Source organism: Epinephelus lanceolatus, chromosome 5 (assembly GCF_041903045.1).
Source record: "Epinephelus lanceolatus isolate andai-2023 chromosome 5, ASM4190304v1, whole genome shotgun sequence".
NCBI classification, from domain to species: Eukaryota; Metazoa; Chordata; class Actinopteri; order Perciformes; family Serranidae; genus Epinephelus; species Epinephelus lanceolatus.
This window is the reverse complement of record NC_135738.1, coordinates 39,495,082-39,509,041: the sequence shown is the minus strand read 5'-3', so window position 1 is coordinate 39,509,041 and position 13,960 is coordinate 39,495,082. Positions and strand designations below refer to the sequence as shown.

Genomic DNA, 13,960 nt, shown 5'->3' with positions numbered 1-13,960 from the left:
TAACAGATCATCTAATGTGGAGTTTCTCAAACATGGACTAGTCTGGGAGTCTGCACATACATACCCACACACAACACACACACACACACACACACACACACTGCTACCCCCGGCCTCCCGCTGACAATCAAGAGACCACCCAGTGAAACAATACAGCATGCAGACAAAAGCGTCAATAATACACCACTGTCCAACCATCAAAAGGCTACTGGTTAAACTGAATAGTGCAGTGTTCAGGGTACCTGTATGCCAGGTAGAAAGGGCCCCCTTATTAGTTCTGAGAATTATTATAAATGTCTTGACGCTGTTATGAAGTGAACACACTGCACTGTTTGTGCAGTAAAACTGCAATAACTTATTAACTAACTGATTCAATCAGAAATAGGGATGTTATAGTGCACATTATGATATCTTAATGTGGGGCAGTGTAGAGTCCCAGTAGAGAAGGAACATATTAGGAAATGTAAATTAATGATTATCCAACACTTTAGTCAGCGGTGGAAGAAGTATTCGAATCATTTTCAAGTAAAAGTATTAATACCACAGTAGGGAAATACTCAAATTACAAGTAAAAATCCTGCATTCAAGATCTTACTTCAGTAACAGTGCAGAAGAATCATCAATATCATTTATCTTAATCAAAATAAATATTAAAAGTACAGGCTTTTGTCCATGACATAATATTTAGCACGGTCTTATAGAAATATGTGAAATGGACACTAAGTCTTAACAACGCATGGTGGTGGGCACAAAATTTCATACTGACAACAGAGAACAAAGTATATTAGGATTTTTGTCGTGGTGGGCACGAATTAATGGTGGATGGGTCAAACAAACATAGACTCAACTGGGTGGGTGCTGTTTGTGTGAAACTTGATTTTACATAACTATGCAAAGTACTTAAATCAAATATATGTATTTTTTTTTTTTTTACTAAAACCACAGGTTTTTTTTTTTTTTTCTAAACTTAACTATTGTTTTGATGGGTCAAACAGACATGGACTTTTATCTAGGAGGCCGCTGTCTGTGTCCCCACTGACCAAGTCAACGTAGCTACACGACTTTACCAATCTATGCCCAATACTTTCGTAATGTACGTAGTTTCTTTTAACCAAAACCACAAATTTTACCTTAAGTTGACTATTTTTTTTGGATGGGTCAAACAAACATGGACTTTCAACAATGAGGATGCTGTTCATGTCCTGTGTGAAACCACAGGTAAACAAAGTAATGTGACTCTACAGACTTTATATAACTATGCAAAGTACTTTTGTCGTGTATATAGCTGTTTATTTTTCCAAAACCACAATCTTTTCCTAAACTTAACTGTTTTATTCAGATGGGTCAAACAAACATGGTCTTTCAACCAGGAGGCCGCTGTCCGCCACCCCACTGAAACCAAGTCAACATAGCTACATGACTTTATAGACTTTACCTAATTATGCCAATTACTTCTGTCACGTACATAGTCTCTTTTAACTGAAACTGCAGTTTTTTTCAGCAAACTGCAGTTTTAAACTTAACTATTTTTTTGGATGGGTCAAACAAACATGGAATTTTAACCAGGAGAATGCTGTTCATTTCCCATGTGAAACCAAAGATAAATATAGTTAAATGACTTTGTGGACTTTACATAATCACGTCAAGTAGTTTCATCCTGTACTTAGTTTATTTTCCAACCAAAGACAATATCTTTTCCTAAACATAACTATTTTTTTGTTCTTTGAATTTAGTCAAGCATTTTTCTACCCCTAAACCTTACCAAACTGCAACATTTTCACAACAAAACTGCAGCTCTGTACTGGCATTGTGTTGCCAGCACATAATTTAAACACATTTTATGCCCACCACCACATAATGCATTCAAGAGGTCACGTCCATTTCAAGAATTTCTGTGAGCATGTGTTGTAATACTGTTGATATACATTGATGCAGTAATATGTTTTTGTAGCAGGTCGAGCTAATACTACCTACTTCATATTTAACAAGGCATCTTATTTTGGAAGGTCATTACAGGTTTTGTATGTACAATATTTCCCAGAGAAATGCAGTGGAGTTGAAGTGTAGCATAAAATGGAAATATTCAGGTAAAATTCCTCCCCACTGAAAATTATGACACAAAATTCCATAAATTTGCTGTGGATATCTACAGCTCCCAGAGACTGAATCATGGTGATTTCAGTGACTCCATGGCCTTTCCTTTAGTGCCATCATCAGGTCAAAATTTCCACTTGTAAACAAATTATATCAAAATCTAAGGGGCAGATTTTCATTGATTTTATTAGACAAATTAATTTTCCCCTAGACCATTAATGATTTTATTGAGGAATATCCATTCTTTCCTACAGCAGCACCCTCTGTTAATCAGAAGGTGACAAAATGACACATGGTTTGATGTTGCAAAACTTATTTATTTGATACAAAATTTACATAATTGTAAAACTGAAATTTTACAATAGCAACAAGGGAGTACTGAGAAATATGTTTTATGATAATCATAAAATGGCTGAAAGTCTGTTGGGTCATTTCAAAGTGGAAAGTAGAAAATCTTAGGATTCACAGTTTAGAGTTTCAATTGATACACATAATACCACCGTATGATTTACAAACTGTACACAACACTACAATAAGCAGCTTTGTTGCTTTCATTAAAGGCCACGGTGTAGTTTATGGAAATTGTTTTCATATTCCTTCCTTCTTATTCCTTATTCTGAGTGGAGCTATGGGTTTGTCTTCACAAGTGAGCCCTTTCAAATACATATCGTCATTTGATTCATTGTTCATGTAAAAATATTGATAGTCTGCTTTAACCAAAAGGGATTAATGCTGCAAAGCTGTATTTTGAATGATGTTTCCATAAGCTAATTTCATGATTAAGATGACTTCTGTCTTGGGATAGTTTTTCTGAGTTCGATCTTCATGTGGTATGGTTTGGGGGTCTGGCTTATCCCATAAACAGGTGTGAAGTCTGGCTTTCCTGCATCCTCAGGCCAGATGAACTTGAACCTCCTCAGCAGTGACACCATAATGAGATAAAGTTCCATTCGAGCCAGACCCTCTCCGAGACAGGTACGTGGACCTGCAGATTAAAACACCTCCATATATATATTTTTCTTATAACTTAGTGATATTTCTCCGATCAAACCTTCCAGTCGTGATTTCAAACTATCTATGAAATTGATAATCACTTCACTCACCTATAGAGAAAGGCATAAAGGCCTCTGGCTTCACAAACTCTCCCTGGTCATTGAGGAAGTTTTCAGGGTTGAATTCATAGGGGGATTTCCACTGTCCCTCCTCAGTCAGCACTGAGGACAGGTTGGGGATGATAACGGTTCCCTATAGAACAATACCAAAATTACAAAAAAAAACAAAACAAAAAAAAGAGGTCTATTAAAATGTAAACACATAACTTTAGCTTTTCTTTTACTGTGAATGCGCTTTTCCATGCTCCCACGCCTTAACATAGAGTCCCATCCCATCAGTAAGCCCTAGGTTCAATCACTATACCTATGTGTATCATTCACCTAAAATTCAAGAGCCTCCACAAAAGTCAGCAGACAAGTATCACTGTCTTATCAAATAAGTGTTTTAATGGCAACACAAAATATATTTAAAAAAAAAAACATTCACAACTCACACAGCCATACTCACAACATTCCAGTAGCAGAAAGGTATGAAAGACTTTACAACTAAAATCATAACAATTACAGAATAAGTCTGATTTTTTTTTTTTTTTTTTTTTGTGATTGTTTATGTGAGGTTTTCCCCTCTTAAGCAGTTTTCATATAACCTAACCTTGTCTCCCAGAAAGTACGTTTATATCACACTTATTTGTAGCAGCAATTGCATTTTGGGTAAATATAATGCTTTTCTTTTTAAACTAATGATGAGATGTTGTTGATTAATATATCTGGCAAGTCTCAAAACGATGATACTGAATGTATCAGTAGAATGTTACCTGACAATGTGTTTAATTTGTTAACTGCCAAAATACTATGCAATAATACCATCTTGCAATAAAGTATCCCCTCATAATAACTACATTATTGCACCACTGACAGAACTTATCAATCATTATCAAACTATCAGAGACCACAAGGCAGTGACTCCAAACAATACCCCCTGAATTCATTTGGGGAACATACATTAGAACAGACTAGCGAGTGCCCAGGTGTGTGTCACTGAAGGGGCCCTTCAATTCAGGCAAATCAAGGGCAAAGAATTTGGGGTGCTTACTACTCACTGTGGATAAACACATGCATCCTTGATAATTCTCTAGGATTTGATCCTTGGTAGAATTCAAAGGATCCTTGACATTGGAACAGTCCTTCAGCCTTGAAAGGATCCTTCCTTGACTTTGAGAAGCACCAACTCTCGTCTGGTCCCTCCCACTCGAGTTGAAAATCAAGCTGTTCCCCTTAGTGCTCTGTCTAGAGGCCTGGAGAACTTCCACTGTGTTGACTGGAAATGCAACGTTTTTCTGTTGCATTTGTTTTCAGGGTTTGAGTGTTTATGACTTTGTATTGTTTCAGTATTTGCAGTATGTTTGCTGTTAATGTATTTATGCTTTGCTTTATGAAGCACCTTTTTTTTCATTTGCAGCACATTTCTATTGTATTTGTTTTGTATTTTTGTACATGTTTCTGAATTGGCATCATTCTTAAGCTGCAGCATGTTTCCTCTAATGAAAATGCTTTGGGCTTGTTGCAGCACATTTGCCGTGTCGGCCACTGTACATACTTCTACTGCAACAGCACTTGATTCCAGTGTTAGCACAAAATCCTTGTGCCACATTTAATGTTAAAATAACTAACTTTTACACAAACGGTCTTTAAAATTATTATTATTATTATTGTTCTATTTATTTATTTATTTTTTAAAAATACATTTTAGAAAGTTGTGATGAATATGGGGCGGAGGCTCATGGGCACATAGCAAACCAATATTTTATTATACCAATTAAAGCTTAAACTCTTGATTTTACTCTGAAGTTCAGCATGATGAAGTGGCCAAATTTTTAGTGACACTATCATACAGTATATTCACTATGTCCTGCTTTTAACATTTTATTGAAGCTGAACAGGATGATGTTGATGTTGTGGTTTTAACGGCTGTTTATTGTTTATTAAACTGTTTTTTTTCTCTTTGTTTTTTTTTTTTAGAAATTTTACACAGGTGGCTCCCCACCTGAATTCAACATTAAGTGCTGTGGTTCGAATAGTGTTTCACAGAGAAACTTGTAACAACATTATCTTCCTTCTCAACTGTTTCCTCCCTGGTAAATCTCGTCTGTCAGTGCTAAGAGGGATAATGCTCTGACATAAAGCCTTTTCTACATTTTTATGACATACATTATTTTCTACATACCCTGGGGATGGAGTATCCCATTAACTCTGTGTCGTTGGTGGTGGAGTGGAAAACAGCGAGAGGAACAGTGTCAGCCGTTCTCTGGATCTCATGAATAACAGCCTGCATAAAAGAGGGAACTATTAAAGCATCACACTTTAGCACTGTAACATCTCAGATATATAAGATTTTCAGATATATAGATGTTACACTTCACAGCACTATTAAAGTAACCCTTATACCTGCACATAGGGCATCTGGTGTCTGTCTTCAAAACTGGGCTCATCTTTCCCATCCAGAATGTTGTCAATTTCCTGCTGACAACGCTCTGAGTAACACAGAGAGAAAGACAGCACGGGCAGAGGGAAACAAAGAATGAGGCTGTTCACAGAGAGAGAGAGCCATGCAAGATTTTTTCCAGTTCATGTGTTTTATGGAAGCCTTAACTGTGTCAGCTGATTAAAAAGAAAAGTGTCTTTTAAACTGTGTAGAGATAGTTCATCACATACTAGTGTGGTTAGTTGTCCGCATGACCAAAATGAAATGTGACAAGTATGTTTAAAAGAGCTTTAAAAAGAGGAAAAGTCAAACCAAAATGTTGGCATTGTAAACCACATTGCCAACCCCAACCTCATATTTGTATGTTTCATGAGTATAATTTCAACATTTATAAAGTGACGTTGCCATGCAGAGGTAAAGGGATAGTGCCACAAAGGCAGTTGTTTTTTTATCAGGAAACCAGGTATTTTAAGCCAAAACCTGATATTTTCCGAACCATATCCAAGTCATTTTTGTGCCTAAACATAACCTCTATTAACCATTGTTGTTGAAATGTAAATAAACAAACTTTCAGCGCATCTGCTACATACTAATATACAAATTTGACGTGTCCATGGTTTGCAGAAACGTACAAGACCAACATTTATTCTAATGTTTTGGCGGAGGGTCTACAGCCATTCTGTGAGCCTGTACTGAGCTTTGTTTTGTTTTGTCAATATGCTAACATGCTGATGGTTATCAAGTACAATTGATATTGTGTTGACCATCTTAGATTGGCGTGTTAGACTGCTTACATTTGCTAAAAAGCAAAAGCACAGCTAAGGCAGATGGGGATGTTTTGCAGGTATTTGGTTAATAAACCAAAGTATTGGAAAAGTTAAAATACAAACCTGATGATGGTGCTAGATGAAAGGTCACATTATGACAATTCATCCTCTGGGGACCATGAATGTGTCAACCAAATTTCATGGCAATTCAATCATATCCTAGTTGTTGACATATTTTAATCAAAACGAGGAATGTCTGCCTCATAGTGGCACCAGAGGAAAAGTTAAGGAGATCATCACTGTCAATGGGATACTTCTTTGGGAAACCACCAATTTCTCAATGCGTTCTCACTCCAACTTGTCAAATATAGCAGCTTTGTCTGTGGAATCTCACATCTACATATGATGCGCTAGGTATCCTCCTGCATCTGTTCTTGATGTTTCATGACGCTGTATCAGTTAATGATTGTTACGTTGCATTGTGTCTACTCAAAATACACTTCTGTTTTTACAGGAACTGTACCCCCCTTTTTTGTTTGTGTAACAAAAGCATGTGGATTGGTTCAGAAAAAAAAAAAATCATGGTCTGGCTCAATATTCATATGAGAAGTGAATAGCAGGCTCCCTGAAGAAAGTCTGGGGTTTGTTGAACCTCCCCTCCTGATCCTCTCCAACCCGCCCATCCTGTAGGAATTTTCCAGCTTCTTATGTTACAATGTTACTGACGGCACTTGCGTTTCATGTCCACTGACATAGCACTAGTATTTGACGTGCCTTTGTGCATTGGTATCTAATGCCCAGATCAATGACAAAGCGGTGGTATTTGATGAGTTTGGAATGAGAACGCATTGAATCTTTGGAGCATAGCTAAATAAAGTTGAGATGGACAGATGATAAGACAGACATACCCTGTATCTCTGGATAATTCATTAGGTATAGGAAGGCACTGAGCAGGGTGTTGGCGGTGGTATCTGTCCCCGCAAAGTGAAGATCCAAAAGAAATGCACAAAGCTGGTCTTCAGAAAATGACGAGGCATCTTCTCCTCTCTTTGCAGGCAGACAAAAGAGAAAAAGAAATGTCACCATCAGAGCAAAGAAAATGTGTTAGCTGTAAACAACAACACAGTTCATACCAGCTGAACAGAATTTCTGTCTTTTAAAAAAAGAGACCCACACACCTTCTCCAGTTCATCCAGGTAGCAGTCTATGAAATGCCGTGGTTTACCAGGAACTCTAGTCTTTTTGTTCTCAGCCAACATCTCCATACGTTTTTCATGTGCAATCTGGTAAGAAAAAGTTAATTAAATAAACAGGTTCAAATTTTAGGAACATTTTTTAAAATAAATGATGAGGATTTCTCAGGGGCTCTTGTTTTGATTTCTTTAAGTCTAAACACCATTTTATTGTTTTGTTTTCCAGTGCCACAACTTGTTTCTTTGTATTCTATACTAATCAGTGTAAACCAATTTACAGCAAGATACAGTGGTCAAATGATGAAAATGATTTCTCAGCATGCCATATACAGTAACACATAAACAATGTAATGCAGCATCTGAAGTTCTGTACTAATTAGCTTATGTTAGCATGTTACAACATTCAGATAACTCATTAAGCTTTTCATTGTGAGCTTGTTAGCATTCTGGCATGAGCATACGTCTCAAAGCAGCCAGAGTCGCTGGCATGACTGTAGACTGTTTCATCTTTTATTTCTAATTTCAATCATTCTTTCTTTTTGACTCTTACTTTCATTAAGCAGGGCAAGTTTTCTGCAATGCAGACTGATTCTCTCTGGTTGGCACGTCATTTTGTTATTCCTTGGCATTCACTACAGAAACTACCAGGTAGCCTTCCTATCAACCCCATCAACTGAATCCATAGTCAATTATCTCTGTGATAAAAAACAATGGTGTAATGTTTGTTTGCACAATTTTAAAATTAACACTTTACAAGACATACCCTGAACAGCTTAAAAGCTTTTTGGAAGGGCAGTGGCAGGTTGCGCACCATGGGAAAAGAGTCATAAATCTGTACAAGAGAGAAAAATGAAAAATTACAAAGTTGAAAGCTCCTTTTGCCAACTCTGCATTTATGTTGTTGTCAAAAATGTTACTCACCAAACCCCAGCGGCCATTGATCATTTTGGAGGTGGCATGAAAAAGGCCGACAAAAAACTTCATGAACTCATCTTCATAGTCGAACTGCTGAGCAAACAGAACTTGGCAGATGATGCTAGAGGCTGCATTGTGAAAGAGCATGTTGGGGTTCATGGTCTTACCTGGAAAAACAATATGAGCAAAGATTCTTGGACACAGTCTTCACAAAAACAGAGACACAGATTATATAATCAGGCATAATGTTACTTAAAAAAAAAAAAAATTCTGGTGTTGATTCACCAATATCTATCGACTTTTTTTTTTGAGAAAGGTCCTAGGAAAACTTAATGTCAGATTCAGGTTGAAGTTCATATCTATCCATGTATGGCAAACACCTTTACCCAAGTTTTGTATTCATATATTGAAAACACACACACATACCATACCATGTACTGCCTGGAAGTGTAATAATACACACACACACTCTAAGGTTTTATATTGCATGAAGGCACAAGGGACCTTGTAGTATTAGTCCCCAGGTTCCATATGTTTTTTTAAAAAATAGTGTGAACCCGAGTTTGAACCTAATGGTGGGAGAGTTTGGGGATTTCCAGGCCGGGGGAAAAAGATTACACCAATAAGACATGCCTAGGCATGATCGGGCATGTCTGGACAAGGGCAAAAAGGCCTGCCACCAATAGGTTTGGGCTCAGGAAGGGCTAAAAGAAAGAGGGTGGAGATTCTCTCGAATCTTCACCAGCATAAAAGGGAGAGCTCAGAAAGTGAAACTTCAGTCTTGCTCCGGAGCCTGACTCATGAGTTGTATGTGTTGAAGCTTGTGAACACATTAAACTCGATTGTGCCAGATTCAATTGGTCTCCAGTGTTTCTCTGAGTACCAGCCAACTGAACCTAAGATACTAAATTAACACAGAGGACAATTTGAAGAGAAGGTGAGGACGAGGTCGGGAGCCATCTGGCCCAATTCCAGGCACCGATTTTAGCTTCATCAACTGGAGTATTGTTTGCACACTTGTTCGTGTAATGATGAATCTCCTTGTCCTTGTGAATTGAAAGCACATAGTTGTTCCTTATCATCTTAGGGAAATGGCCCACCAGTACCCATAAAAAGGCACTGCAGGGCTGTGCGCACACAGGAATTGAAAAGAAAAGGTCAAGAACACTAAGGCAAAAGTCTAAAGAGGGTGAAGCACTGGACTTCAGACTTAAAACTTGTATTGCCGCCTTGGGGTTTGCCTCTGAGTCCTAATCAAGTTGCAGTCTCAGTATATATCCATGTCTGTCCAGACTCATATGTAGTCATGACAGTAGACGATGCTTTAAATATGAATGTTGCTGTAAAGAAGCTACAAATTCCTTAAACAACCTGGAAGCATACAAGATTTATACAATTAACACAGTTTCAAAGTGGACACCCAAGATTAGTGTCACCAATTCAATTTTTGATCAATATCTGATCTGACTCCCCTTCTGTTCCTCAGTTACAGTGCTGAGTAATGGCCAGAAAAGTGTTTTTGCAGAACGTTGTGATGTCACAGTGAAGTCGTCCTTTGACCTTTTGAAAATAAAATGTTGAAACTTAATCATTGTATTCTATCAGCATATATGTGAAATTTTGTCATGTTTTGTGAGAGTACAGTGACCTTGACCATGATCTACATCGTCCTGGAAGATGCATTCTCTCCTAGCCCTTTCATGCATGAATTATGACTACTTTGGTCAAGATTTTTTTTTCCTAAGTGTTTTCATACCTCCACTACAGTTGCATGAAGTAACCTCACCACCATAACAACACTGTAAAGCTGTGGTTGGTGTGATGACATTCTCTAGTCTCATTTAGCCATGTTAGCAACCCCTGTTTTTAAGACACATTGAAGCTTCAAAATTCACAGTGGGGTAGTTGACTACTTGACTTCTCCTTTTTGTTACTGACAATCTGTCTCATGTTCTTCTTTTAGAATATAGTGACAGTTTCAGCAAATATGACAAAAAGTTATTTTTCATAAAAGTTATAACGTGCAGCTTTAAAAACGGTTGGTGAATGAGGCCCATTGACCTCTGGGTTCCTGTGACATACCAACACTTTGCTCCAATATCTTTGTCATGCGATGTATCTCTCCCAGAATTCTCTGCTCCATTGAGTGCTTCCCCAGACCAAGGTTTCTCAGGGTCATCAGACCAAAGCGTCGTTGCTGTTTCCAGGCAGGGTTATAATCTGCTAGAACCACTCCGGGAGCATTTGCTGCATTCAAAAAGGTCAATTTAGAAAATGGCAGTCACTTTCAAATACATTTTTTAAATGCATTGAGTGATGGTTCAGTGACAAGAGCTGATATCAACATTATTATTAACAGTATATAAATACACTGATCAGCCAAAACATTAAACCACTGACAGGTGACGTGAACAACACTGATTATCTTGTTACAATGCAATGTTCTGTTGGGAAACCTTGGGTTCTGACATTCATGTGGTTGCCACCAGACACGCTCCACCCACCTTAACACCAGTGCAGACCAGGTTCCCCCCCATATGGCAGTGGCACTCCCCAGTAGCTGTGGCCCCCCAGCAGGACAATGCGCCATGCCACACCACAAAAACTGCTCAGGAGTGGCCCGAGGAAGGCATCAACCTAGCCTCCAAATACCCCAAATCCCAGTCTGATCAAACATCTGTGGGACGTGCTGTTAGCCCACCTCACAACCCTCAGGACTCAAAAGATATGAAGCTAACGTCCTGGTGCCAGACACTATAGGATACGCCCCAGAGGTCCTATGTTCATGCCTTGACAGGTCAGAGCCAAGTCTGGTCCAAGAAGGACCCACCCTGGATCAGGGGTACCTCTGGGGTACCAGCATGTCCCTCAAATGTTTGATCAGATTGGGATCTGGGGTATTTGGAGGCCAAGTTGATGCTTTGAGCTCTTTGTTCTGTTCCTGGGGCCATTCCTGAGCAGTTTCTGTGCTGTGTCATATGCATTGTTCTGCAGTGGGGTCACTGCCATCGACAAGTGCCGTCTCCATGAGGGGGTTTACTTGGTCTGCAATGATGTTCAGGTAACAATGCAATAATGTATAGCATATTGAAAAATCACTCTGCATAGACAAAAAGCCAAAACTTGCTCTGTACCTTTCACTACTACAGCATGATTAACCATTTGGTCTTGTGGTCTGCCAGAGAAGTCATCAGCTTTGTTGATCAGAGCTTCTTTCAAGGCCTGCAGCCCATTGATGACCACCACAGGCCTGGGACCAATGAAAAGGCTGTACACGTTACCATAGCGTTTGGCCAGCTGGGGGCAGAGACACAGTAGGGAAACATTTACTGAGACAGAGGCAGGGGCGGACTGGGACTAAAAAACAGGCCTGGACTTTGACTCGGCCCAGCCCACAACAACCGGTGCGCGGAAACTCATCAGCCCCAGACACGGGTGTCAAAATACTTAAATCTTAACACATGATACTATACCTTCCAAATTATAGCAATAGCACCGATGTTGACTAGATGTTGTGTTAAGAGCATAGTGTAGAATACTCACTGAGAAATAAACGACACAGTCAACAATGCAGATAGAGTGTATACAATGCAGGTGACTGCCTGAAACACAACAAGACATGGTATGAGACTCATACCATGTCTTGTTGTGTGTTTCAGGCAGTCACCTGCATTGTATTGTTCAGCAGAGAGACATCTGGACTGTGTCGTTTATTTCTCAGTGAGTATTCAAGTTAAACTGTATAATTACAGCCTCATCGAGGCTTCACTCTCTAATTGCCTTTGTTTTTTTCCCTCACCTTCTCAGCCCCACCCTTTTCTTTCCGTTTTTTTGGATTAATACCAGTATCCATATTGTTATCTTTCACGCTGTCTCTCCCATCTGCACCTGCTGCACACGGCTGCTCGATTTGCGTGACGTATGCGCTTCCTTCTTCTACAATTTGATTGGCGGCCGGCCGGCTCATAGATATCTATGGGCCAGCTGGCATCCAATTTAAAGGCTGCCACCTAGCGGACTGGATGTGGAACAGTAGATTATCAGGGAGAAAAAGGGAAAAAACAAAACAAAACGGTGATGACTGCGTGGCAGCCGCCGGCCGTCCTGGAGTACCGGCCGTTCTGTGATTCTCCAGAACCTCCAGATGGCCAGTCCGCCCCTGGAGAGAGGTGAGTGACCTTCATTCAGAACAATCCTCGGCCACTGTAAATAAATTAATTATTATCTTGATAATAATTAGAATGAGTGATCTTATTTTTTAGATCCCTATCTAAAACCTAGAAAAACAGAGTTGAGTTATATTGAGAAACATACAGTGTTAACATACGGGTTCTTATGGAAAATAAGCTTTTTATTCCACGTCAAAGTTGGGTGAAATATCGTTCATCTTGTCCTCTGTAATGGATTCTGCCACAGGATTAAAAGTACACAGTAAAAGTACTTCATATTATTCATGCACGTAGTCTAGGAAGTACTAAGTTCAGCGGTATATGAATCTTGGACTACTTACGGAAAATAAGTTTTTTATTCTACGTCAAAGTTCGGCAAAATATCCTTGATCTTATCCTCTGTTAAGGATTTTGACACAGGATTACTCAAAAAGTACACAGTAAAAATACTTCATATTATGCCTGCACGTAGTCTAGGAAGTACTAAGTTCAGCGGTGTATGAATCTTGGACTACTTATGGAAAATAAGTTTTTTATTCTACGTCAAAGTTCGGCAAAATATCCTTGAACTTGTCCTCTGCAGTCTGACCCACAGTCACTACCAGCAGCTCTTCAGAGCTGTTTCATTACGATTACCGTAAATGCAAAAGCGAACCACGGCTGGCTTGACCGCAGTGGCAAAAACACAGATGCAAAAATAATGACCACTTTTAGATTAAAAGATTGTGTCACTGTAGAATTTAACACATTCAGGTTTATAAATCTTACCAATCAATCAGTACATGAATTCAGCATAATAACATAGTAATCAAGTACGTTCTCTTGGTAACATTAATTCAGCTTTACCCTCTCCAGATCTGCGATGGGGCTCTCCAGATTGAGTTGCAGCAGGTTTCCAAAGATGGGGATGGGTCGAGGGCCTGGAGGGAAGTTTTTGGCCCTGTGGGTTTGACAGAAGAGCAGGAAGAGCATGAGAGCCACCAAGAGGAGAACCACAGATGCAGACATGATGAAGTTGTGAGTCTGATGGATTTACGCTCCTTTATATTCTGACTTTGACATTAAATTGGCTGTCCATGAGCACACACAACCTTTGCACAGTCATGTGGCCTGCAGTGTTTGACACTGTTTTGGCTTATAGATAAGAGGCTGGTCATCGTAGTTATTCAGCAACTTAAATTTTAAAGAATTGCCAAATATTTCTCACCAGCCATGTCTTTATAAGTGGAAGAATCATAACTTATTACCTAAAACATTTTCCAACATGTCTCTGGCTCCATAACTGAGT

At 39.0% G+C, this 13,960-nt stretch overlaps 1 protein-coding gene across 1 annotated transcript; it reads right to left on the bottom strand.

The window, feature by feature from the left end:
* Positions 1 to 2,390: 2,390 nt before the first annotated feature.
* LOC117250428 (cytochrome P450 2D15-like) lies at positions 2,391 to 13,705 on the bottom strand. The gene is made up of 11 exons (XM_078168237.1): positions 13,519 to 13,705; positions 11,638 to 11,800; positions 10,586 to 10,750; positions 8,510 to 8,670; positions 8,352 to 8,420; positions 7,574 to 7,678; positions 7,304 to 7,442; positions 5,592 to 5,677; positions 5,371 to 5,472; positions 3,198 to 3,339; positions 2,391 to 3,079 (listed from the first exon to the last, which is right to left on the bottom strand). Exons 1-11 carry the CDS (start codon positions 13,678 to 13,680, stop codon positions 2,874 to 2,876), a joined length of 1,500 nt encoding a protein of 499 aa, XP_078024363.1. The 5' UTR covers positions 13,681 to 13,705; the 3' UTR covers positions 2,391 to 2,873.
* Positions 13,706 to 13,960: the final 255 nt, after the last annotated feature.

What these genes read in the sequence shown, in the direction of transcription:
- LOC117250428 (XM_078168237.1), bottom strand. Translation starts at nt 13,680, where the DNA reads ATGTCTGCATCTGTGGTTCTCCTCTTGGTGGCTCTCATGCTCTTCCTG. An exon ending in TCAATGGCCGCTGGGGTTTG is followed by an intron (nt 8,421 to 8,509) that starts GTGAGTAACATT and finishes TCTCTTGTACAG; the next exon opens with ATTTATGACTCTTTTCCCAT. An exon ending in TGGGATACTCCATCCCCAGG is followed by an intron (nt 3,340 to 5,370) that starts GTATGTAGAAAA and finishes ATTGTTCTATAG; the next exon opens with GGAACCGTTATCATCCCCAA.